We start from the raw sequence: 22,880 nt of genomic DNA, 5'->3' as shown, positions 1-22,880 counted from the left end.
GAAGAAAGCTTAACAAATAAAAAATCCAGACAAACCGTAATGTAAATACATATTCACGGAATATAAAAAACCATTCTTAGAATGAACATTAATTTCTCTAGCGCGATTTACAAATGTAAGCCATATTTGTATTTTATTGTTCACTATAGCCGCCCACATATTAGATCCGTTTTTTATTCCTGCACTAGAACTTTCTCACTTTCGCCAAATATCAAACATATACCTATCTCACTTTAAATTCCAAAAGTGTATACTAACCACAGAAAACAGATCAGCTTTAATCACGATCAGCAAAAAAGAAATAGAAAATATAAGAGACACGCAGACCAATCTCTGGCAGGTAGACGCAATAAATCGTTTACGGGACTAAAAGACTTCTCCGTTACGACAAAGCACTCGACTAGAGGAGTCTAGGTCTAGGACGCAAGTAGGGATTATCAAGAGGCTAAGAATTTCGCAAGAGGAGACTGTCCGAAATCTCGAGTACATTAGCGATCCTTCGGCGAAGAGGACAGGTGGATGTTCGGAATCTACAGAGAGTAAAAGAGAGACGTACGAGGTCGGGAGGAGAGGGAGAGAATCGTCTCACAACTGAATTACTCTCACTTGAGAGGCCCCCGTCTCTTCTTCGTGGGGGCCGCATGTATAGCCCCCTGCTTCTCCTGGGGGGTATAAATGACTCTGGTCTACCTTCCACGAAGTCACAGAACTGAGGCGGCATCGCAGAAGCCGACATGAATCCTCTGATCGCGGTAAGCACGCTTTTTTTCTCATACTTACGTTAAGAAACTGTACTTGTGCGAAATGGAGAGAGCAGAGGGCTGAAAAAAGAAAAAGAAAGCGAGAAAGAAAATGTGGTGCATGAGTGTACGTATGCGCGCGGATGGGAGAAATCGTGAAAGGAAGAGTGTAAGGAGCACATCAAGTGATCGAAATCTTGGTCGGTAGAAAAAGCGAGTGCTGCTTTTTTTTTAAATTTTTGCATCCCTATTGGGTACTTTATTAATTATCATTTCTGATCTTATATATGAATTTTCGCATTAATTCGATAGAGACAATACGACAGTGCTTTTCCTTCGTATCTCTTTAATTTCTTACGCTCGTGAAGTAGCGACGATGACACGAAATTAAAAAAAAAACTCACGATTAGCAAAAGCTCATAATTAATGAAATATAGTTTTTAATTAGATTCGTTCTGTCAGAAAAATTACTAATCACTGATTTTTCACAATTATTCCACTTACACATTGCTCGAAAAATTCATAATAGTTCATAAAATTCATCACTGAGACTTAATAAATAAAATCTCAAGAACTCAAAATTGAATAAAAAAATCTCTATCTCTCCTATGTATATAATTTAAGCATGTGTGTAATATAATTCGATTGTAGCTACAATTATAGTTACAATTAATCATGTAGATATCATCAAAGGGTTAAAATAAGTTCATTGTTCTACTAAAGTCATTCCTTTCTATGTTACAGTGTATGATTGTCGGTCTGGCAGGGTTCGCCCTGGCGGAGCCGCCTGTGTCCTCCGGTTACAGTTACAGCAGACCCGGTGGCGGTGGCGGTGGCGGTGGTTTCTTTGGTGGCGGTGGTGGCTCCTTTGGCGGCGGTGGTTCCTTCGGCGGCGGTGGCTACACCCAAGTATCCACTGGCTACCAGACTAGCGAAGGCGCTTCCGTGGACGGAGCGCTGCTCGAGCAAATCCGTCAGATCCTCCTGAAGGAGGAATCGCAGTCCCAACAGTCTGGCGGATTCGGTGGAGGCGGATACGCTCCTAGCTCCAGCTATGGAGCACCATCGTCGCAATATGGCGTCCCGTCGACGCAATACGGCGTGCCCGGCTATCAGACCCGCGTTGTAGGCATCGATCTTGAAGGCATCAGGCAAGCCATCCAGGTGGCCCAATTCAATCAGATCAGCCAAGGCCCCGGAGGCTACCCCAGCGGACCCAGCACCAGCTACGGAGCGCCCAGCAGCAGCTATGGAACACCTAGCAGGCCGTCCAGTAGCTACGGTGCGCCGTTCTAAGGAATCACTTTGGTTTGGATGATACTGATGATGAAAGAGAGAGAGAATGAGCGAGAGAAAGAGAGAGAGAGAATGTGAGAGAGAGAGAGAGAGAGAGAGAGATAGAAAGAGTGGATAATGGCACCGGCCGACGACAACGACTACTTTCCGAGAGTTTCGACGCAGCCGAAACTCGCCAACGTATAGAAAGAAAGATTCACGGAGAAGATCTGGCATGTTTGGAAAAGAAGATCGCAACCGCTTATCACCAGACCAGTTTCTCCCAAAGTGACACATTCCTTGGGCTCGCAACTCGGAAGGTCGTCGATGCCAGCAAGTCAAATCGTCGTGCGGAATCGTTTCATCAATATTCGAAGATTGTCCGAAAGGAGTTGGATCGTCGTGTTATCCGCGTTATTTGGCTTACCTCGTGACTTCAGAACACGTCCTTTGACTAATCAAAGTCAATGGACCGGGCCAATCAGAACGAAGACACGCGCGAGAAGCGGAAACGGGGACCAACGGAATGACGCCTGGTCCGTTGGGGATCAAAAATAGTCGTCGCTTCAACGGATTAGGGTCTTCTGGAATCCACCAAAAGAGTAGCGCCGAGTACACGTGGACCAGCATCCTTCCCCTGGGCTCCTTGACTTGTCGAGAATCCAACGGTCGTCGCTTTGACAAGTCTGAGGGGTCCGTGGGAGTAAACGTGGACCAGTTTTCTTTTTTTTTCGACCCTCTTTTCCCTCCTATTTCCGGAAGGGACAGGGTCGCTCGAGATGATCTTGGGCGGTCGGCGCGGTGCCGAAGTCTATCGTACCAAAATCGCATCAATCATCGCGGTCGTGTCCGCGAATCGAAAAATCGAGGAACAAGTCGAGGGGGGAACAAGCGTAGTCGTTGACGCAAACACACTTCACACTTCATCTCCGGCGATTACGTTCACTTTCGTCGGGGCACTCATATTACAATAAAAAGGACGGAGCGGGAGGACTAGGAGGAGGAGGCCGACAAGCCGAAGACGTGATCAGCGCGGTATCAACGCGCTTTGTAAATAAAAATACGTCGCTGTACCGCGGCGTTCGCTGTTGTAACGCGAATCAGCTCTTCCGTCGAAGAATCATCTCACCGAAATCCTTAATCCGAGACATCCGGAGTCAGTTTCTGGTTCGTGAGAGAAGATGGCTCCCGAACCATTTCTTTTTCAACCCTGAAGAAGATATTGGAAGAATTGAATACCCGGAGTCATTACGCGCGAGTAAAGTCGATTTCGCACAGGAATATCGACCTCTACCTGTCCGCAAGAAGAATGAGAGGAGCGATCCGGATTACAAAGCGGACGCCGCCGTGTCCGAGCAACACGTACATTCGACGCCACAAATACACCCTATTTTTTATACATAACGCTCTTTAACCACGCATCTTTTTGTACTTGTATAAAGGCTTTTTTGTAGAAAAAAGAATAAAAAAAGAACGTCGCCACCGTTGAAACCCTGTGTGCTTCTCCTCTTCGTTGTACAACGGAGCGCTTCGCTTCCGGCGTATTCGCTGCCCTCTTCCTAGCTATTCCTAATCTCGCCTTTCCTCTGTCAATTACTGTTAACGATCGCGATTATCGCAATTCTATCATGGTTCTATGACCTCACGACCTCACGTCCCCCCATTCTATGACCTCACGATCGCCGTCCGGAGGCACGCTTGTCCCTCGAGTCGATTCGTGCGGTTTTTTCCGTGTCGCTGTATCTTTTGAAGACATCCGATCGTTTCTCTTTCTCTTCGTCGACGTTTCGAGAGATCGGCGCCTTTCTCCTTTCACTCGCGAACCCGCGAGCTAGCGGGTATCGCATCAGCCTTGCCTGAGGAGAAGAGAGGAGGCTTCTCCATCTGCTCATGTAAATTCTGACGCGAAGAAGAACCGCATCGCAAAAGGGCATCGTGTTACGAAAGAGAAAAAGAGAGTGAGAAAGAGGGAGAGGAAGAGAAAAAACGAGAGAAGGATCTGGACATCTGGCCATTGGTAAAGATTCGAAAGTGGTTCTGTTCGCATCGAGACGATGTGGAATCTTTTCAAATTGGGCAAAGGATATCCGGAAGGATAAAGGAGAAGCGGAGGCATCTTGTTTCTTCTTTTCTCTCGTATGTCGAAGATGTATGTTTCTCTCGTTGTATTTCCTGCAATCACGATCATGAAATGATTCGCGCTTCTCTTCCCGCTCGAGTAATGCCTGAGATTAACATCTGAGCTTCCCGAGTTTCTTGATTACAGAGAGAATGACGTAAGTCGCTTGAGTAAATGAACTTATTCTTATATGTTTCGGAGAGATTTCACGCCGGAAAATGAGAAGACACAAATAACTGCACGGCTTAGTACGCAATTAGTTATTTTCTCTGGAATGTTAAGATCGAAAAGTTGTCTTCAGCAATAAAATCAAGTCTTTAAATGGATGCTTCAATTTATATTGTCGCAATTGTAAATTCATTAATTTTGTCAGATTACATTTTTAAATTTAGTTAACTAAACATAGTTAGATATCAAAGAATCAATGGTAATCCAATCCCTTCAGTTAAAAATAACATTTTTAATTTTCATGTGTGTCAAAATGTAAATGAATCCATTTCTGTGGTTAGTTTCAAAATAAATAATGATATTGATGTATTTCCTTAATTAATAATAAACTATTATAAATTTGAGCCAAATTATATATTTTCTTAAATTAAATTATTTAACTCCATTGGCTTTGGTTAAATTAACGATATATTGAATAGAAGCAATGACGATTTATAAAAATAATTAAATAATAATTTAAATTGGGTATAATTTGACATTATAAATGTAATAATGAAAGATTAACTTTTCTTTCGTTCGCGACAAGCCATCTCTCAAATTATAATTAAAACGAGAAACTGAGAAAATAATTAGTATGCGTTTTTAGTAGATTAGTTAATCATTCTGGACGAGGAGTCATTTATAGACACTGTTATCTCGAAAACACTTAATTAACATGTTTTGTAGGTAGCAGCCGCAGACATTTATGACGACATTCATCAGCAGCGGTTCCATGCAGTGCCACTCATGCTTAAGACAACAAATCATTACAATGATTGTAGATTTTCTCCATGAATAATAAATGAGTAATTTTAAGTTCTAAGGGGAGACAATAGATGCGCATCGCAAATTTACGATCACATGTATGCCGCATGCAGCGCGACTCTCACTCGTAAATGGTAAAAATAATTTGTACGAAAGTCACTAAAATAAATAACGTGATATCACGCAAGTTGCGGATAACCAAGGCATCACAAAATTAAGAATTAATCGAGATGCGGTTGATGTTAAATTGAGTCACCGCACAAAATTTAATTGCACGTCGTAGGCGGATGGATAATGAATTGGATTGACTCGCGAGAAATGAATACACAGAAAGAATGATTTTGCTGAAGTATTTAAAAATTTAACTAAATACAAATCTGAAAATAATTTAGTTAGACCATCAAAATAATTACTTAGGAATCTCAAATATAAAGAATAATGCTGCAAAAAGTTTTGACATTCCAGTTTGAGCACTCTACATAATTATTTTAATGATCCAACACAATTATTTTCAGGTCCGTATCTAACTAAATTTTCAGAAAAACCGTCTTTTCTGTGTAAACAGGACAAACTCTTTTGGTTCACGAATATATTAAAAAGTTATATCATTAATTACTGAGCTAAAGAATAAAAGAATAAAATTTAAAAGGATAAACAAATATAGAGATCTAAAACACTGTATTTTATGCAGGCAAAACAAACATTTCTATAAACAGAATTATTATCGGCTGAATTGCTTCTTTTGCGAATTAAGTGTTTAACTTACAAATGATTCATGACTACGGACAAGTTTTCTCCGAATTCCTCGCATATCTCCGCATGATATTGCGATTTATGGTATTTACGCATGCATGCGTAGGAAAAATTTCGCGTAGGATAAATTATAGATCCGTTGCGTTAGGTAACGGGAAAACGCTGATATTATGTTTAAACGGTACGGGCTCGGAATGGTTAGATAAGAGAGTGAGTGTCAATAAAGCGAAACATTTGTCGATAATGCTGAGGAGCTGTCGAATGACTTTATCGAGTCCATGTTGATGAACAAGAAGTTACATCCAATCTTCTCCTGTCGAAGATTGCATAAACTGTATCTCCGTAAAGCGATTGTCGACAATTGCTCTTTCACGACGTTGCTATTCTGTGCGATCGACATGATATATTATTTCCGCGTTGTCGAGCGTCTTCGAAAACGTCATTGACAAGCAGTTGATAAAAAGACAGGTACAAATTTATAATGGAACTGAGAAACAAGAAAAGTAATATTTCATGTCAAACGGGAAATGTATTTGGAATAATTTTCGCGGCAATAGAAATTCAATTCTAGCGTGAGAAATGTCTTCGTAAAACACATAGAAATTGCACGGAAGGAACAATTTTACTGAAGTAAAAATTTAACTAGATATAAATCTGAAAGTAATATGTTGGATTATATAAAAATAATTATGTGAGAACATTCAAGCATAATAATAATGATGCAAAAAGCTTTGACATATTCTAACAACTTGTTTGAGCATTCGATATAATTATTTAGGTACACAAATATGCGTAAGACAACGAGAGGCAAATAATTTTGTAATTCCGAAGGCGATTTTTCCGCGTGCCTTCTGTCGAATGACACGACGATCGCGCGAAGAAGCGAAGCGAAGCGTCGCGCGTCGTGTCGTACATACAAAGCTGGAGTACAGGCTTGCGTGATGGCGAAGCGCGCGGAAACACGGTGATGACTCCACTACAAAGTGCCTATTAAAAATGGTTCCGTGGGAGACGGAGGAAAGCGTGGTATCAGCCAGGCTATCTGTCCCGAAAGACCTTACGTGTGTACCTGCAACGTCCACGGCAGGGAAAGTGCCGCGCGTGCGATTTCGTGTCAGGGAGTACGGTGAGATCGAGCAGGAGAGGACGAAGAGATGGTGAGCATACACGCGGTGTGAGAGTCTCCGTGGAATTTTGCAAGAGATGCTCGTCCGCCGACATGCGAAAGGAGAGAAATATGCCGCGATGATCTACGCTCCAGTTACACTGGCACACGATTCACTTCGATCGCGCGTACGATATCCTTGATTACGTGCCTACTTTTTGCATCATCTATACAAGTTAGAGAACAAATTGCAGCAATTTATAGAAATTAATTGCCCTACCATCGTAACAAAAACCAAACGGAAATGTATTACTAATAAGAAAATAGTAGTTTCTATATTTAATTTGTAGCAATACATATTTGGAAAACGTAACCCTACTGAAAAAAATCACGTCACAAAGTTACACGACGAAATCATGTAATTGAAATAAATAAATCACACAACGGATTGTTCCAAATCAGTATGTAAATTTTTTAAATTACGTAATTTGAAAAATCTCATGATATTAGAAATAATTTCATCTATTATATGATTTTATTGTTAATTTTAAATAATTAAATGATAGAAATAGAAGAAAAAACAAATTATAATGTAATTTTTCTAATTATGCAATTTTAAAAGATCACGTACTGATTTGGAATAATTTAATAAATAAAATTGTTGTAAATAAATAAAGTAATCAATTTACTTTCTCTTTCTACTCTTTTTTTCGACACGGAAGAATATATGTACAGCATATTTAAATAGCAGAAATAAATACGTTAATCGTTGGTAATTCTAATATTTAAAAAATGATTAATGTAAAATACATATTAAATAAAATGTAAAAAAATTTTTTCTCGGGCATTTAATCTAAATATATATATTTCTATAATACATTATACAAATCAATAATTAATTTACCAAAGCGAAACTTTTCGCTTAATAACTCCCGTTTAATATAAAAAAGGAGATAAGAAACTTGTTTCTCAAATAATGATAAGATACCTCTTTAGAATCTACATCATTATAATACTGATAAAAACTCTGAAAACATGAAACACCTGTAATTGTTATTTGGTGCGTCTCTACAATGAATATTCATTATTACCGAATATGTTTTTATTACGATATTGTATCAAATATTATGATAAAACTCAGAAAAAAATATAAATGCTGAAGAGAGATAGTCTTTCAGCCAATCTAGGGAGGAACAAAAGTTCCAATAGCGTCACTGATCGATATAAAGAAAACGAAATCTTGCAGAAACTTCGAGAGTGTTCAAGACGGATCGTTTAGTATCGCAAGACTGTGGCTTTGATCAGCATGCCCGAGAAAAGATTCATACGAAGAGGAGAGGAATATTGAGGAAGGAAACGTGCGATGCACCAACAATGCCGGTGTTTTCAATTATGGGAAGCAAATTTGTCAAGACGCGTAAAATATAATGGACCGGATGTACACTGTCTGCTGATTCTCCCCCGTACTTTCGCTGATTTCTGCACTTCTGGCAGTGGCACGCGAAGTACACGCGCGTATTGCTCAACAATGGATCACCCTAGTCGTCGGTGAGGAAAGAGTTGTGAAGACACTTCCAACGAATTGCTCCCATTCTCTCCCGTTTGTCTTCTTTTTTTTCGTAACTGCAGAATTGCGTCGGATTGCACGTCGTTAGATTGCGCGAACCCTAATTGGATACCGTACTTCGCTATAAATCAATCCAACGACGTGTTATTCCCGCCAGCAAAGAGTGATTTCATTTTGCGCGTATTTCCCGCGGCGAGATACGAGAGAGAGAGAAAAAGAAAGAGAAAGAAAGAGAGAGAGGATGGGATTCTCTCGCGGGAATAATTCTAAAGAATAATAGTAAAAGCTCGTTCAAATTATTTAAGATCTACAAACTTTCTCACTATGTCCGATAATACTTATTACCAAGTATAACAATCATTCTAACTTACGGCTATAGAAAGATGTTTAAAATCGACGAGTCGGCTGAATTCATTATCGTTTCTCTCTCTTTTCTTGAAAGCGACTCTCGTTGTCAGTAGTAAGAATCCCTGATGGAAGTTAATTTAAAATACAATAATCAAGCAATCATTATAAATGTCGACTCCCAAAATCGTGCTAATTACTTCTACGCCTACATCAATCTCGCAGTTCCACCCATACAACACAGACCTCCAAGGAACATTCTAAAAACGTTCAGAGGACGTCCTTATATTCCCTGAATGTTTTAAACTCATATAGCACACTAATATTGAATCAACATATTAGTAACATTGAATGTTGCATCAACATTCGCGAAATGTAGATTCAATATTGAAAAAATACTCACACTTCAACATTGCAAAATTTCAGTAATGTTCTTTCAATGTTCTGTGCTGTATAGGAATGTTGTTGTTACAGCAACATTAGCGATCAATGTAGAAAAATGAGCATAGATTCAACGTTGAAAAACATTTACACTTCAACATTCAACATTGTAACATCTCAACAACATTCTTTTAATGTTCTGTGCCATATACGAAGGATGTTCCCAGAATGTCTTTCGGATAAAGGGTCCTGTATGAGTATTTTCGCGTTTCCTCGACGAAGAGTCGGCCGCGAGGAATCCCCGAGGGGGAGAATACTTTCGCAAGTATTTCTTCTGCCGGGTGAACGGAGCTAACTTAAGAGCATGGTGAATCGACGCACGTGTCCTGAATTGAGCAGACTGGACGGTTGAACCGCTAGCAATGAGCATTGCAATGTACGGTAAAATCGGACAAGAGACGTTCTTGCACAACCGCGATCGACGTTGCATCTTGGCAATGTGCACCGTTGGAGATCGGGTAAAAATGATCTATGCCGTTATAACATTACTTCACGCTGCAGAATCACCGGCGCTCCTTGTGTCCGTAAATTCTTCGGTTGATCTGTAGTCAATCCTGTGGCAACATGTTGAACATTGGTCAACGTAGACTTATTTAAAATTCCATATATCTATTACAGCAATTTGCAGCAATAAATAAAAGCGATTTTTAGACAAACTCGATTCCATGTGGCCGATTATTCGTTAGAAAAATATATGTAACTTTCTAAATAGAATAGAGGAGAACATAAATGGATGTAATATATATGTGGAGAATTATAATATATATATATATATAATATATATATATGAAGAATAATAAAGTATAAAATTATATTATTCTAAATATAAAATCAATTAATTACATTTCAACGGAACGTATTAACTTTAACTACAATGTTCGAATGTAGACATTATTAATTTATTAATCCCAATCTCGCGACAATAAATATTTTATTTTTATATAAAATATTAAATAAGGAACTATGATTTTCAATTTTTCTTGTAAAAAATCTAGGTGTTAATTGCACAAGGTACTTTTGGTGTTAACAAAAAGAAAAGATGAAATGGGGAGAAAATGTAGTGAAGCGTTGAGACGATTGTGCGAACGTCGTTCGCGCAAGTCACGTTTAATAATGCTAACAAGTCTTTACGTGCTTCGCGCACGGCGAAACACGGTGTAACAGTCATTGATTGTCTCAGCACGATGCTTCTTCTTTCATCCTGAGAAAGCTGAAGAAGGGGAGAAAGTTGGAGAAAAAAATCGATCGTCTTCCACGAGCAATACCTTGTTCGTAAATTCACAAGGAGGAAAGCGCCGATCGGCGTGCGTATTGCCCGGCGATCTTCCGCGACGATTTATACGCTGGCCGTTGACTAGGCTATTTACGATTCAAATGATCCGGGAAAGAATAATTGAAATGGAAATGAGCAGAAGCTACGACCTATCGCGCGTTTCCAGCTGTTCGAGCAACGCGGCGCGCGTAAGTGCCTGTCTCATATAAGAATTATGCAAGGCGTATATCCTTTTCAACCGGTTGGTTAATCTTTTCGCGCTGCTTACGCGACTGCGGTCGTAAATGATGACAAAATGGTAAGAAAAATTAGTCAAACAGTTTTCGAGTAATGAACGATTTAAGAAAAATTAAAGATGAAGCTTTCTTCACGAACTTGTCGAAAGTAACTAATGCATATAATGCACAGAAATTTTAGATTTATTTTTAAATTATATTTGTTAGCAACATTTTATTAAATTAATATAATTTCTATACAATATATAAATAATATTTTAATGCTTCTTTTTTATATTTTTATTTTATCATATTTTGATTTTGATTTTATTTTTATACTGATTTAGACAGTTGCAAAAAATTAATAAATTCTTAAAATAAATTTTAAAATTTTAAAATTAAAAGATAATTTTTATTGTAAAAGAGTATATAAAAATATTTCTTTATTTGTATAAATAATACTTATTTGGTTCACTTATATATTAATTGTGTCCTTTTTCATTTCTTAATTAAGAATTATTTCTAAAGTTTTACTCTTTTCTTTTAACTTAATAAGAAAGAAGGATGTATGGGGAGAAGACATATTTCGATATTTCATATATAATTATATGTTTATGTATTTAATTAATGTTTATATATTTTTATATATGTATATTCGCATGTGACCATTTATAAGGATAAAATTTATTTATTAATAAAATTGGCAAGTATAATTTGTAAGAAGTGAGGCCCCGTTGCGTCTATGTAAAAAATTGTGAGTTAAGGAAATCTTTCTCTTCCCGAGTTATTTACGAATAACGCAACGCTTGAAAAACCGGGCATGAGCTAAAAACGGGGGTGAGGGAAATATTTTCACAGGGATAAGATCGCCGTTAGCTATATTGTCTCGTGTCTACCGCTGATCCGTTGCGAGTTTTTCTGCTAAATATAAATGGAACAAACGCCGATAGATTGATTATTCATCGTTTCTATCTAACGGACTGAAAATCGTGGATATAGCGTAGAATAGAAAATAGAATAGAACAAAAAATCGTGGACATTACTGATAAAATCATGGACATTGACTATGTAGTTCAAGTCCACATTGTAGACATAGAGGCGCTTCAAAATAAGATAGTCACTACATTATAAAGTACCGCAATGACTTTAAGGGTGGAATCCTACCATAGACGGTGCTCAAGATTCGAGATGGTCTTAAGTTAGTGCATGAACCAATCAGAGAGCCGTATTAGCATCTTAAGACCTTGTAGTCGATTGTGTATCTTGAAATGAGGTGAAAATTACAAAAGTGAACAAATTCACTACATATTGACCAATTAAATTATGAATATTCTAGTGAATTAGCTCACTTTTGTGTAATTTTCATCTCATTTAGAGATACACAATCGACCCCCTTGCTTGAGATTAAGGGTGCATTCCGTTTCATTCATGATGTGCATAAAGCTGGTTCTACATTGATCGCATCGCAGTGTCGCAAGCGTGTTGCAAGCGTTGTAGTCCAATCAGAGTCGAGCTAGCTTGACTGGACCGCAACGCTTACGACGCTGCGATGCGACTAATGTAGAACCAACTTTATGCATCATTTACTCTTGTTTAACATTCGATGAGTAACAAGGATAAATGATGCATCATGCGCATCATGCACGAAACGGAACACAGCCTAAGAACGGACTATGGATTCCGGCCTAAGATTTCACCGACACTAACCGCCTCTCGTGAGTCACAGATAATATCGATACTCGAACTTAAAATCACATAAGCACAGTCGATAACATCTGCAGATAAAAAAAGAACGTTTTAATTTAAAACATTCTAATTCTGACAAAAATAATCTGTACTACACAAGAATAATTGTACTCTCGGTTTTAAATTTAGAAATATCAATAAATAAAATGTAACACTTAAATTGTGCCTTTATGCTTGGATCACAGAGAGTATTGTGTTACAATAATCAATCTAAAATATAAAAAAAATGCATATATTATACATTGCTTATTTATACAGAAAATCCCACTCAATCAAATTTTTGCAAATTGACATATGACTCAAATTACATATAAGATAAAAATTGGCGTAAAAGTAAAAATAATATAATTTAATGATTCTTTTGCATACACACATTATTTTCAACACGTAAACTTGCACACAGCGCATTCCATTCGCACATTCCTGTCCTATATCTCTTCTCTATCAACCAAGTATGAGCTTTATGACTAATGTCAAGATATTGAAGAATATCAGAGGAACTGAAAATTAATATATTACGTAGAAAAGTTGTACAAAAATCACAATGCTAAATAGGCATAAGTCTTTCATTATAATTACCCCTCATCACAGTTCGTATCGACTTGATGAGATTTAATATTTGCGACTTAGCTGTCGGAGGTTCTCCAAATCCTTGTACATTTTGCCATGACGCCCAACCAACTGTAAAATAAAAATATAATAATTCATAAACTATAATAGTATAATACTTTATAAAGCATAATAATTAATAAACTGTAATAATTTTTTAACTTATCCCTGACTGATAATAAACATAACATATTTAAAGAAAAATAACTTTATTCCTCAAAATTGAAAATTATAACCTATAATATTAACCTTTTTTTAAGTTAAAAAGATGTACATTTATAAGTTCATTTAAATAAATAAATATGATGAATGCGTGCTTAATTATCACCTTTCGCGAGAAATCTTTCCTCGTTCAGAACACAAATCGCATTCAAACATAACAAAGTTGCTTCGAAGAATGTCCACAGTGTGAACGCCATATTGCTGGAATTGTCATGAATTGTCTTCCACAATCCAGCATGGTCATGCCAGCATTACCGACTATTACCGACGTATTTCTTATGAAAGATCTGTTCGCGCTTACTGCACTTTTCTCATTTTATATCATGTGTTTCTTCTTTCTCTTTGCTTTTTTTCAAACTTTGGAAAAATAATTTTTAAATTATTAATAAATTGTATTCTTTTTTAGATTGTTGATAAAATAATCTGTATCACCTTATCATCTTATCAAATTATTTATAATTATTTGTTAACATAATTTGGATTTATTTTTAAATGTTATTTAAATTGCATAAAGCTGCAAATTAATTGACCATTGTAAGCGAAGAATGCTATATCATAGCAGTATATATTTGACTTGATTTTTTTGCAATTTTAGTGGTTTCTTATCTTTTCCTATCTTCTATGCTCATATCATTGAGTCTCCTCCTCCCTCTTTTACAAGTATTTCTATACATATATTAATCCAATAAAACATACTAAATAATAAGGGCAGACATAAAAAGAGATGTAAATGACAATGTAGATTAAAATACTTTTATTTTTCTTACATTTATCATATATAAGATTCGGGGAATTCGAACGTGACGTCCCGTCCAGTCAGCTGCTTGTAAACTGAAGCGAAGGTGTCGACCTGTTTAAAGATATATCAAAGTATATAACAATTTGTTGTCAAACGATAGAACTGATATTTTACGTAAAATAAAGGAGAATAAATGATCACCTTATGCTCGATATTTGTCTGTTCGTTTTTATCGAGATGAACTTTAATGAGCTGTGATCCATCGAGTTTGACTCTAATACGCTTGCCAACGATTTCTACGGGATATACTAAATCCTCCAATATCGCATCATAAACCGAAGTCAGCGTACGGCTGAAAGAAAATGTATCATAGAACATTAATCACACAGTTATGTGCAATATTATATTGACAATTCTATTAATATTATATAAATATAATCGTTCTATTCAGCTAAAGTATATCCTTTTTAGCTAAACTTCTTGTACAATTTATCCTCTTTTTTTCTCTCTCCAATATGAAAAGAAAGAGAAAACATGGACCGTACAATAGTTCAGCTAAAAAGAACAGGACTCTAATTTCACCTAAACATAACTTATATTTTTATCTAGTTTTTTTTTACTTTCTTACCTTCTAGGACGTTTCTGCTTGTTCTTGGTTCGCGTTTTCCTTGTCGGCTTGGGCAAGATTTTACGCTCGCCGATGAACATCACATGCTTCCCAGAGAACTTTTTCTCTAACTCACGTACCAGCCGTGTCTGAACTTTCTGGAATGCTTTCAGCTTCGGCATAGGTACGTATATAATAATGGACTGTAAGAAAACAGAGCTCTGTCTCAAAATAGTTTCTTAAAGGAATATTATACAAAAAGATATCAGAGTGTAAATGCTTTACTAAAATTAATTTAATTTGCATGTAGTTGCAAGTATGTAAAGTCATTAAAAAAATAATTTTAACATAAGATATGATTCTATACAAAAGCAGTCACTCGTAGTTCTGAATTTTGGATTCTCAATCTCGACCAGCATATTTCATGAATACTTATTTTTATAAAAAGTTGATTGGTGGAAGATTACACAAATAAAAGAATATGATAAATAGTAAATTATTTAAGAACTCATATTTCATTACTAATACCTACCGAATAGGTATTAGTAATGGATAAAAATATAGCGATAACCTGCAAACCCTCTCTTTAAAGATAACAGCCATGAAAGCCTAAAAAGCGTTAATGCATATTTTAATTGAAAATAAAAAATAACAAACTTGATTTTTAAGGTCTTAAATAAACAAAAAAATTATTAAAACATATTGAAGAATGGATTCAGATAACAAGCAGGTTGCAAGAAATGAGATTTTACCTTCTTATTATTCGTTTCAATTTCCTTCGCTTTCGTGATGTAGAGTTCCCTCAACTGCGATTTGAGATCGCTGTTCATCTCCAATTCGAGGAGGGCTTGAGAAACGCTAACCTCGAACTGGTCGGGCTCGGCCCCATTACTCTTAATTATCTTCGCGTTCGTCGTCAACATCTGAAAAGATTTTGAGATCGAGAAATTAATTTGTATCCATAAAAAACACGAAATTTAACGGAACCTACTATAATTGCACGACATGTGTGATCCTAAGAAGAAAATTTGTCATACATTCTAAAGCTTAAAAAAAAACACTTATTATAAATATTCCACACATTTCTCAAAGTCCCAAAGCCATATTAACTTAAAGTGAATTTCTCAAAAGTACGTACTTTCCCAAGACTCATCCTTCCTGAAGAATTCCTGCTCCGTTGGTTTCTACCAGGATGCGGCTAGAACAACGTGCTCGACACGAGACAGAAGAGGCTTAAGCCCGTATCAGCGCTACTTTGTGAGGATTAAAGGTTAGGTGCGACCAATCGGGACGAAGCAAATTGAAATCGGCGTGATTTGATTGGTCGAAGTCTGATCTCCCATTTATGCGTCTCATTCTCAATCCAGGCTTAAGCTGACTTAACCTTTTATTTTAAGAGAAATGGAATTACGGAGAAATTCTCGATTATTTCATGTTTTCAGGAGCATCGTTCATTAATATTTCTTTTTTCTTGCGAAGAAGTTGAGGCCATACGGAAATGCAAAAGCAAATCTTTTATTATCTGATTTACTTTGATTTGTAATAAAATCAGTTGCAACAAAGCTCGTTAAATATTTAATCCAACGAGAAAGATTGTACTTTTTATCCATCAGTTGCGACTTTTCTAGCGTTATTTCGTACATTACGTTTAAGTTTAAAGAATACTGTTATTATAACATACCGTATATAATAACATAACATATTTTATAAGTATAATACAAATATCATAAATCATTGCGTGCGAAACTTATTGTATTTTAAGGTTATGTCGACGCGACATTTTCGTGCCTGACTCGTCAACTTTTTAGTAAATGAAATAAATCTGTATGTTAATTGGGGCCGATGAGCAGAACAAAGCATGTTAACCTAACTCAAAATCGTTCCTAGTTATATTTGTGTCTCGCAATATTATTTATTTTGTAACGGAATTTGTAAATTCGAGTATCAATAGTAGATTAGAACAGATTGTTCTGACAGATATATTATAAACCCATCGTAATAATATAAAAATAATAAGTACAGTTTTGTGCTACATTTGTGCGTCTTGTTCGACATCTTTCATTGTGCGAAGAGATTAGGAAATAATTTTGTCGGTTATTATAGGTAAAGGCAAGCAAAAATTTGAAGAATATAGATAACTTGATTTGTAACTCTTTCATACAGTTTTTTTTCTTGTAAAAGGTTTGTGATTTCAAATGATGTATACTCGTATACTTTAAGAGCTATTTTTCCTTGTCTCAAAAATGGCACTTGTTATCCATAATTTTGTCTACAGGCAATACATCAGATTTGTATCAATGTCCACGATGTCTGCATCATCATCTATGGATGAACGTATGTTGAAGGGAATACGGAAGGTGATACCAAGTTTAATCAATACCAAATACAAGGGTCAAGACGGCAGAATTGGAATCTTTGGGGGTAGCACCGAATACACGGGAGCACCATATTTCGCAGCCATGAGTGCGCTAAGAACCGGCGCTGATCTTGTTCATGTATTTTGCATAAAGGACGCTAGCATTCCTATTAAGTCATTCAGTCCAGAGCCGATAGTTCATCCAGTTCTGGACCATCAGGATGCGATAAAACAAATAAAACCCTGGCTTGATCGTCTGCATGTTATTCTGATCGGACCTGGACTTGGCAGAGATGAGAAGATATTCAAAACGATCGTTGAATTGATAACGATCTGCCGAGAGGCAAGGAAGCCGCTGATTATCGACGCGGACGGCTTGTTCCTGGTCTGTCAGAAGCCAGAAATCATAAAGGATTATCCTGGTGTTGTCCTAACACCTAACGCAATGGAGTTCAGTCGTTTGATCAAAGCAGTACTCGACAGGAATGTCCCACCTACTCCTGTAGTTAAAGTTTCTGACATGAAGCACGTGGCGGAAACTCTTGGAAAAAATGTCATAATTCTACATAAGGGAGCAAAGGACGTGATTGTAGATGGTCACAAAGGCACCGAGACTGTATCGTGTGCATTGGCTGGTTCTGGAAGGAGATGCGGTGGACAGGGAGACCTCTTATCTGGTTCATTAGCGGTATTTTGGTGGTGGGCTATCTCTGCAGGAACTAACGAATGTGCCTTGTCTCCTTCGATAGTAGCGTGTTACGCCGCATCAAGATTAATTCGAGAATCCAACGCGTCAGCCTTTAAAATAAAACAGAGGGCAATGTTGACTTCAGATATGCTGGAACAGATACAACCGGTTTTTAGCAAGATCTTTGAAACTCATTGCGACAAGTAACGCACAAATGCATCACAATCTTCTCTTTTAATTGTGTTGTTTCCAAATAGCAGTTTTTTTTATTTTATAAAATGTTATTACATACTAATATTAAGTAAAAGAAATTCGGATAAGCAGTATCAATAATTATATTACCATTTCATATTATTATGGATTTTAGAATTTCCTCGTTTATTGGAAGAGGTCGAACTCGAAGCATTGATTCCTGAAGCGTATACATTTATATACAATATACAAAATTTTTTTGTGAATATATTACATAAATTGAAATAGTATATATGCATTTAGAAAATTGGCTTCAAGAAAATGTATAATACATTAATATATAAATGTACTTTTTTTATCATTTACAATTTTTATATAAAAATTTTGTTTATAAATTGTAAGTTTATATAAATAAATATTTTTTATAAAAATTATATAGTTTATATATTTATTGATATTAAATTCTCTTAATGTAGATATATATATATATATATAAAGTTCCTCGACTAAAAACGTTAGTTTTATTTTATTAATTGTTTATTGTAAGATTTGTATGGTAAGAATAATTAGAGCTTGCTCTTACCAGTCTTTTTATATATACATATTGTTTATTATATTTTAAAACAAAAATCAACATCCCTATATATAAACTAAATATAATACACATTAACTTGTATGAATTATTATGTGTTTTTAAAGTACTATAATGCTCTGAGACATTCGCCTTGAGTCTGTTAGGAATAGATCTTCAGATATTTTACAGGCACATACAGTTGCATTAAGATACCAAGCATACATTGTTACTTATTTTACCTCATACAAGCATTTCACACAATCACACGCATACATATCTAGCTTTATTATCTATAGTTGTGTTAAGTTACCTAAATTATCATACGCGCGTATATATTATATATAGTTGATTATTATACACTGATGAGTATTGAAACGTACAAATGGACTGCGGCAACTTTAGACACGCCGTTAAAACTTTACTTGCAAATCAGAACTCGCACCTACGATTATCACAATTAAACAGATCAATTTCACAAGACATTTCTTCACTTTCCTGCATTTTTATGACAATGCTATCTTTTACGTGATTTTAAAATAATTAAGATTGAATAGAAATGTCACTAAGAATTTTATCCGACCTGCGATTCTGCCACTGTTTACAGACAGCAATCTTGTATAGCACTATATGTACTATCATGCTGTACACTGTCATATAAATATGTGTATATTTTATTTTGTTTTTCTTTTACTTGCTTTGCCAAATTATGATACCAATCAAAATCACCAATATGACCAGCGCGATCGCTACAAGAAAACACTTCTTCTTGCGTAGCTTAGTCTGATACATACTCGCTTGCCTTACTTGAGAAGCACCTTCGTTAACAGATACCTCGGTTCTTTCAACTGATGCTTCTATAGAATCAATCACCTCTCCTTGATCGTATACTAAAGCTCCAAGATCTTTGAATATTTGGTTAATATCGCTAATGTTACTCTGCAAAACGATAAACATACGTATAAAATGTATTCACATATAAATCTTTGACAATCTTGAAAGCACTTACCTCCAATTGCCTTATACTAGCTTCCTGTTCCTCTAACATTCGTAAATTCATCTGTTCTTGCATCTGTTCCTGCTGCTGTTTTGCATGATCACTTCCATATGTTCTACTGTCTTGCAACTCGATAAGAGTATCCTGTTTCTTTTCTCCAAACGGCGCAATACCTGCACTAGCCTTAGCCTTCCTGACCATTTCTTTCTCCTTAGAAGCAGCTAGCCTTTGTACAGCCTAGATTCATAAACATATAATACAGCTTAGATATATGAACACGTAATTATCACGTATTAAAATATATTTATATCGATATTTACTTGAAAAGAATTTAATGCAGTGGTAAATTCATCTTGAAGGCGTTCCCTCTGCATTTTCCGCTGTCTTTGTTCCCCAGGGCTCGTAGAGCCAGAGTTATTCGCTAATACAGCCAAATCTCGAAGATGAACGCTGGTATCCTTCGCCAGTTGTTGTGTGTAGTGCTGTATCTGATGCCTGCAAAATAATAATTTCTCATCTCCGTTTATTCAGATATACTAAGATTTAATTAGGTTCCTCCTCATTATCAATCTAATATATTGTATGTTGGTAATTAAATCAGTGTCAGTAAGGGCTAATTTTACCATCTCTGATCAGCTTGATCAGTCAATTATGTGTTAATTATGATGATCAATTCTGCTTAACAAATGAGGTTCGGTTCCACCAATGTAAAATTAGGAATTAAAAAAAGATAAACAGTAAGTTAAACCAAGATTAAAGTTAATTGTATATTTTTCTTAGAATTACATCTTTCTTAAAATTAAAAAAATAAAAAATGAACAGAGATTAAAGTTAATCTTAACAGTGATGAAACTCTAGGTTATTAAATTCCAATAAAATAATGGACAGACCAAGTTGATCTTAGATGATGAATCCTAAATCAGTGACTAAAGAGGCAAAACTGAATTAAATTTTATCATGTCTGTTTCTACCAATGTAGATTAACTTTAATCTCGATTCAACTCACTCATCTTTTTCCAATTCTTAGAACTGAAACAAGATAAAGAGTAAAAGCAGGTTTATAATAGGTGGTTACGGCTTGTTATAAACTGGCTCTAAGTTGAACTAAGATTAATCTACATGTCTATTTTTTATTTCTTCTAAACTGGTACACACTATGCAATAAAAGACAAACGTACGTTTATTTTATTTCAACTTACTGCACCATGTGTACCAATTCATAGAATGCAGGAATAAAAAACAGATTTTTTGATGGAAAAGGGCATTCATATACTTCTTATGACTTACAGCTGATTCCTGAGTTCTTGAGAATCAGTGGAACTGCCCAGCTGATTGACCATTTTCTGCATGGAAGACACTGCGAGCAAACCATCGAAATAAGTATCTCGTATTTTTTAAACCAAGCTTGTTAATTGCAGAACCTACCATTTTGTGATATCTTCAATATCGAAGTGCCAATTGATTGGGACAACCTGCCAAAGTCCTGTTCTCGCGTGGGACCACCGTTGTGGTACGATGAGAATCCGGCATCCATCTTTGAGCTGTCAGTGACGTTATTACCTAAATTATACAAATTCAATTATACGATATTGTATATGGACATCTTTGTAATGCGTACATTATATTTAATACGTCAAAATTAAAGTTCTCGAGTCTTTCTCTGGATAATCCTCGTGAATAACGTTAGATAGAACTAACCAATTATCGTAAATGTAAGTCACTCCTCGGCGTTTCTCTATGATGAAGCTGATGACGCGGTGCGGATAATGAGGCTCGCGATCGAAAAATACGTCGCGTTGACAATCGCTGTTTTTTAACGTGCAATCCCACTCCTGTCACGCGTATATACGCACTGATACACACTTGTCAACACCGAGTGACAAGTGGGTCGATCGCACGATGAGTCACAAAGCTAGCGTAGCAACAGACTCCGCTTCTCGATATCCCATGACATGTACGGCCGCGCGAATCTGGAGAATTCTTTGGTGAGGCGTACAACGAAAGCTTCTTCTCGCGTTAATCGATAACGGCCGGACGAGACGGATCTCTCGAACGAAAGTCGCGTATCGGGGACGTATCACCAGTCGATCGTAAGATCCGCTCCGAGCGACACAAGACACGAAGCCAACAAAGCTCCGAAGCCCGACGGGAACGAGACTGTCTGGGGCACGTGACACCGTTCCGTAGGCCGTATCCAATACGAGAATTCCTCTTCTGTCATTTATGTCCCGTTCAGACGGACTTGCATTCTTGCATAACCGCAATGGGAAGTGGGGAGAAAAGAGGAATACAAAATTCATTCAACATACAAAAGGATATTTTTTTACTCCTGCATTAGACTGCACTAAAAAAAACTTTGCATTCATATCTGCACTAGAATTTTCTCGCTTTCACCAAAAATCAAACATATACTTATCTCACTTCCAAGTTCTAAAAACTGGCTACGTTTACACCGTGCGCTTAGTCCGCGACCTATACGATAGATGTCTTTGTTTAATATACAGGATAAACAAAGACATCTATTGTATAGGCCGCGGACTAAGCGCACGGTGTAAACGTAGCCAGTATATGCAATTCAGCCACAGAAAAAATACCAAGACCAAAAAAGTACTTTTTTTATGCTGACGGTTATTGTGTCAAAACGACTCACATGATTAAAATTAACGCTTGATGTTCGTTAATTTTGTTTACGTGATCTATTTTATAGTGCTAAAAATGATCATAAACTGCATATATCTTTTTTTTTTAAGTTCGCTGAGCGCAGCAAAATCAGCCAATCGCGTATAAAGGCTGTGTTCCAAATTTACTGCCAGTACTGAAAATCTTTAGTGCACGTAACGTAAACTGTAGCAATGGCTGCGTTCAGCAGACTCAACAGTTTTGCAACCGTTTTATGATTGTCTGCTGAGATAGGACCATTCTTCTAGATCTAAAAGTATGATCCAATTAGCGCGAAGGAAACTTACAACAGTTGCAAAACAAACGTTCTGCTGAACGCAGCCAATGGCTGCGTTCAGCAGACTCAACAGTTTTGCAACCGTTTTATGATTGTCTGCTGAGATAGGACCATTCTTCTAGATCTAAAAGTATGATCCAATTAGCGCGAAGGAAACTTACAACAGTTGCAAAACAAACGTTCTGCTGAACGCACCCATTAGGTGCATCCAGAAGCACGACCCTTCAATGGCTACGTTTACACCGTGCATTTAGACCGCGGCCTATACAATAGATGTCCTTGTTTATCTTGTAGGTTAAACAAAGACATCTATCGTATGGTCGCGGACTAAGGGTAAAATCACACGGTGCGGAAAAAGACTGCGGAATAAAGAATGCGTCATTGAAGCAACC

General features: G+C 36.6%; 5 protein-coding genes across 10 annotated transcripts; 2 read left to right on the top strand and 3 right to left on the bottom strand.

The window, feature by feature from the left end:
- Positions 1-670: 670 nt before the first annotated feature.
- On the top strand, positions 671-3,506 carry LOC108725652 (pro-resilin). 2 transcript variants are annotated; one of them, XM_018452832.1, is made up of 3 exons: positions 671-752; positions 1,485-2,070; positions 2,112-3,506. In XM_018452832.1, the coding sequence occupies exons 1-2, from the start codon at positions 735-737 to the stop codon at positions 2,034-2,036; spliced, it is 570 nt and encodes a 189-aa protein (XP_018308334.1). In that variant the 5' UTR covers positions 671-734; the 3' UTR covers positions 2,037-2,070; positions 2,112-3,506. The 2 variants fall into 2 exon arrangements, with proteins under 2 accessions (XP_018308334.1, XP_018308333.1); XM_018452831.1 differs by having other exon boundaries at positions 1,485-3,506.
- Positions 3,507-12,722: 9,216 nt separating this feature from the next.
- On the bottom strand, positions 12,723-13,625 carry LOC108725618 (immediate early response 3-interacting protein 1). Of its 2 annotated transcripts, XR_001936758.1 has the most exons (4): positions 13,489-13,625; positions 13,131-13,232; positions 12,925-13,051; positions 12,723-12,761 (listed from the first exon to the last, which is right to left on the bottom strand). XR_001936758.1 is itself a non-coding variant. In XM_018452755.1 (3 exons), exons 1-3 carry the CDS (start codon positions 13,577-13,579, stop codon positions 12,996-12,998), a joined length of 249 nt encoding a protein of 82 aa, XP_018308257.1. In that variant the 5' UTR covers positions 13,580-13,625; the 3' UTR covers positions 12,891-12,995. The 2 variants fall into 2 exon arrangements, 1 of the variants encoding a protein (XP_018308257.1); XM_018452755.1 differs by lacking the exon at positions 12,723-12,761 and having other exon boundaries at positions 12,891-13,051.
- A 496-nt stretch (positions 13,626-14,121) lies between these two features.
- LOC108725617 (40S ribosomal protein S7) lies at positions 14,122-15,964 on the bottom strand. The gene is made up of 5 exons (XM_018452754.1): positions 15,867-15,964; positions 15,481-15,651; positions 14,750-14,931; positions 14,323-14,473; positions 14,122-14,232 (listed from the first exon to the last, which is right to left on the bottom strand). Exons 1-5 carry the CDS (start codon positions 15,879-15,881, stop codon positions 14,155-14,157), a joined length of 597 nt encoding a protein of 198 aa, XP_018308256.1. The 5' UTR covers positions 15,882-15,964; the 3' UTR covers positions 14,122-14,154.
- Positions 15,105-21,712, bottom strand: Syx7 (syntaxin 7). 2 transcript variants are annotated; one of them, XM_018452753.1, is made up of 6 exons: positions 20,958-21,066; positions 20,820-20,889; positions 19,853-20,027; positions 19,545-19,769; positions 18,899-19,474; positions 15,105-15,115 (listed from the first exon to the last, which is right to left on the bottom strand). In XM_018452753.1, the coding sequence occupies exons 1-5, from the start codon at positions 21,064-21,066 to the stop codon at positions 19,226-19,228; spliced, it is 828 nt and encodes a 275-aa protein (XP_018308255.1). In that variant the 3' UTR covers positions 15,105-15,115; positions 18,899-19,225. The 2 variants fall into 2 exon arrangements, with proteins under 2 accessions (XP_018308255.1, XP_018308254.1); XM_018452752.1 differs by lacking the exon at positions 15,105-15,115 and adding an exon at positions 21,231-21,712 and having other exon boundaries at positions 19,226-19,474; positions 20,958-21,092.
- On the top strand, positions 16,469-18,218 carry Naxd (NAD(P)HX dehydratase). Of its 3 annotated transcripts, none has more exons than XM_018452750.1 (3): positions 16,469-16,831; positions 17,004-17,975; positions 18,140-18,218. In XM_018452750.1, the coding sequence occupies exons 2-3, from the start codon at positions 17,026-17,028 to the stop codon at positions 18,186-18,188; spliced, it is 999 nt and encodes a 332-aa protein (XP_018308252.1). In that variant the 5' UTR covers positions 16,469-16,831; positions 17,004-17,025; the 3' UTR covers positions 18,189-18,218. The 3 variants fall into 3 exon arrangements, with proteins under 3 accessions (XP_018308252.1, XP_018308253.1, XP_018308250.1); XM_018452751.1 differs by lacking the exon at positions 16,469-16,831 and adding an exon at positions 16,844-16,909; XM_018452748.1 differs by lacking the exon at positions 16,469-16,831 and having other exon boundaries at positions 16,938-17,975.
- Positions 21,713-22,880: the final 1,168 nt, after the last annotated feature.

The sequence above is a fragment of the Mycetomoellerius zeteki genome, unplaced genomic scaffold (genome assembly GCF_001594055.1).
Source record: "Mycetomoellerius zeteki isolate Tzet28-1 unplaced genomic scaffold, Tzet1.0 scaffold35, whole genome shotgun sequence".
Taxonomy (NCBI): domain Eukaryota; kingdom Metazoa; phylum Arthropoda; class Insecta; order Hymenoptera; family Formicidae; genus Mycetomoellerius; species Mycetomoellerius zeteki.
This window is presented reverse-complemented; position numbering and strand designations above follow the sequence as displayed.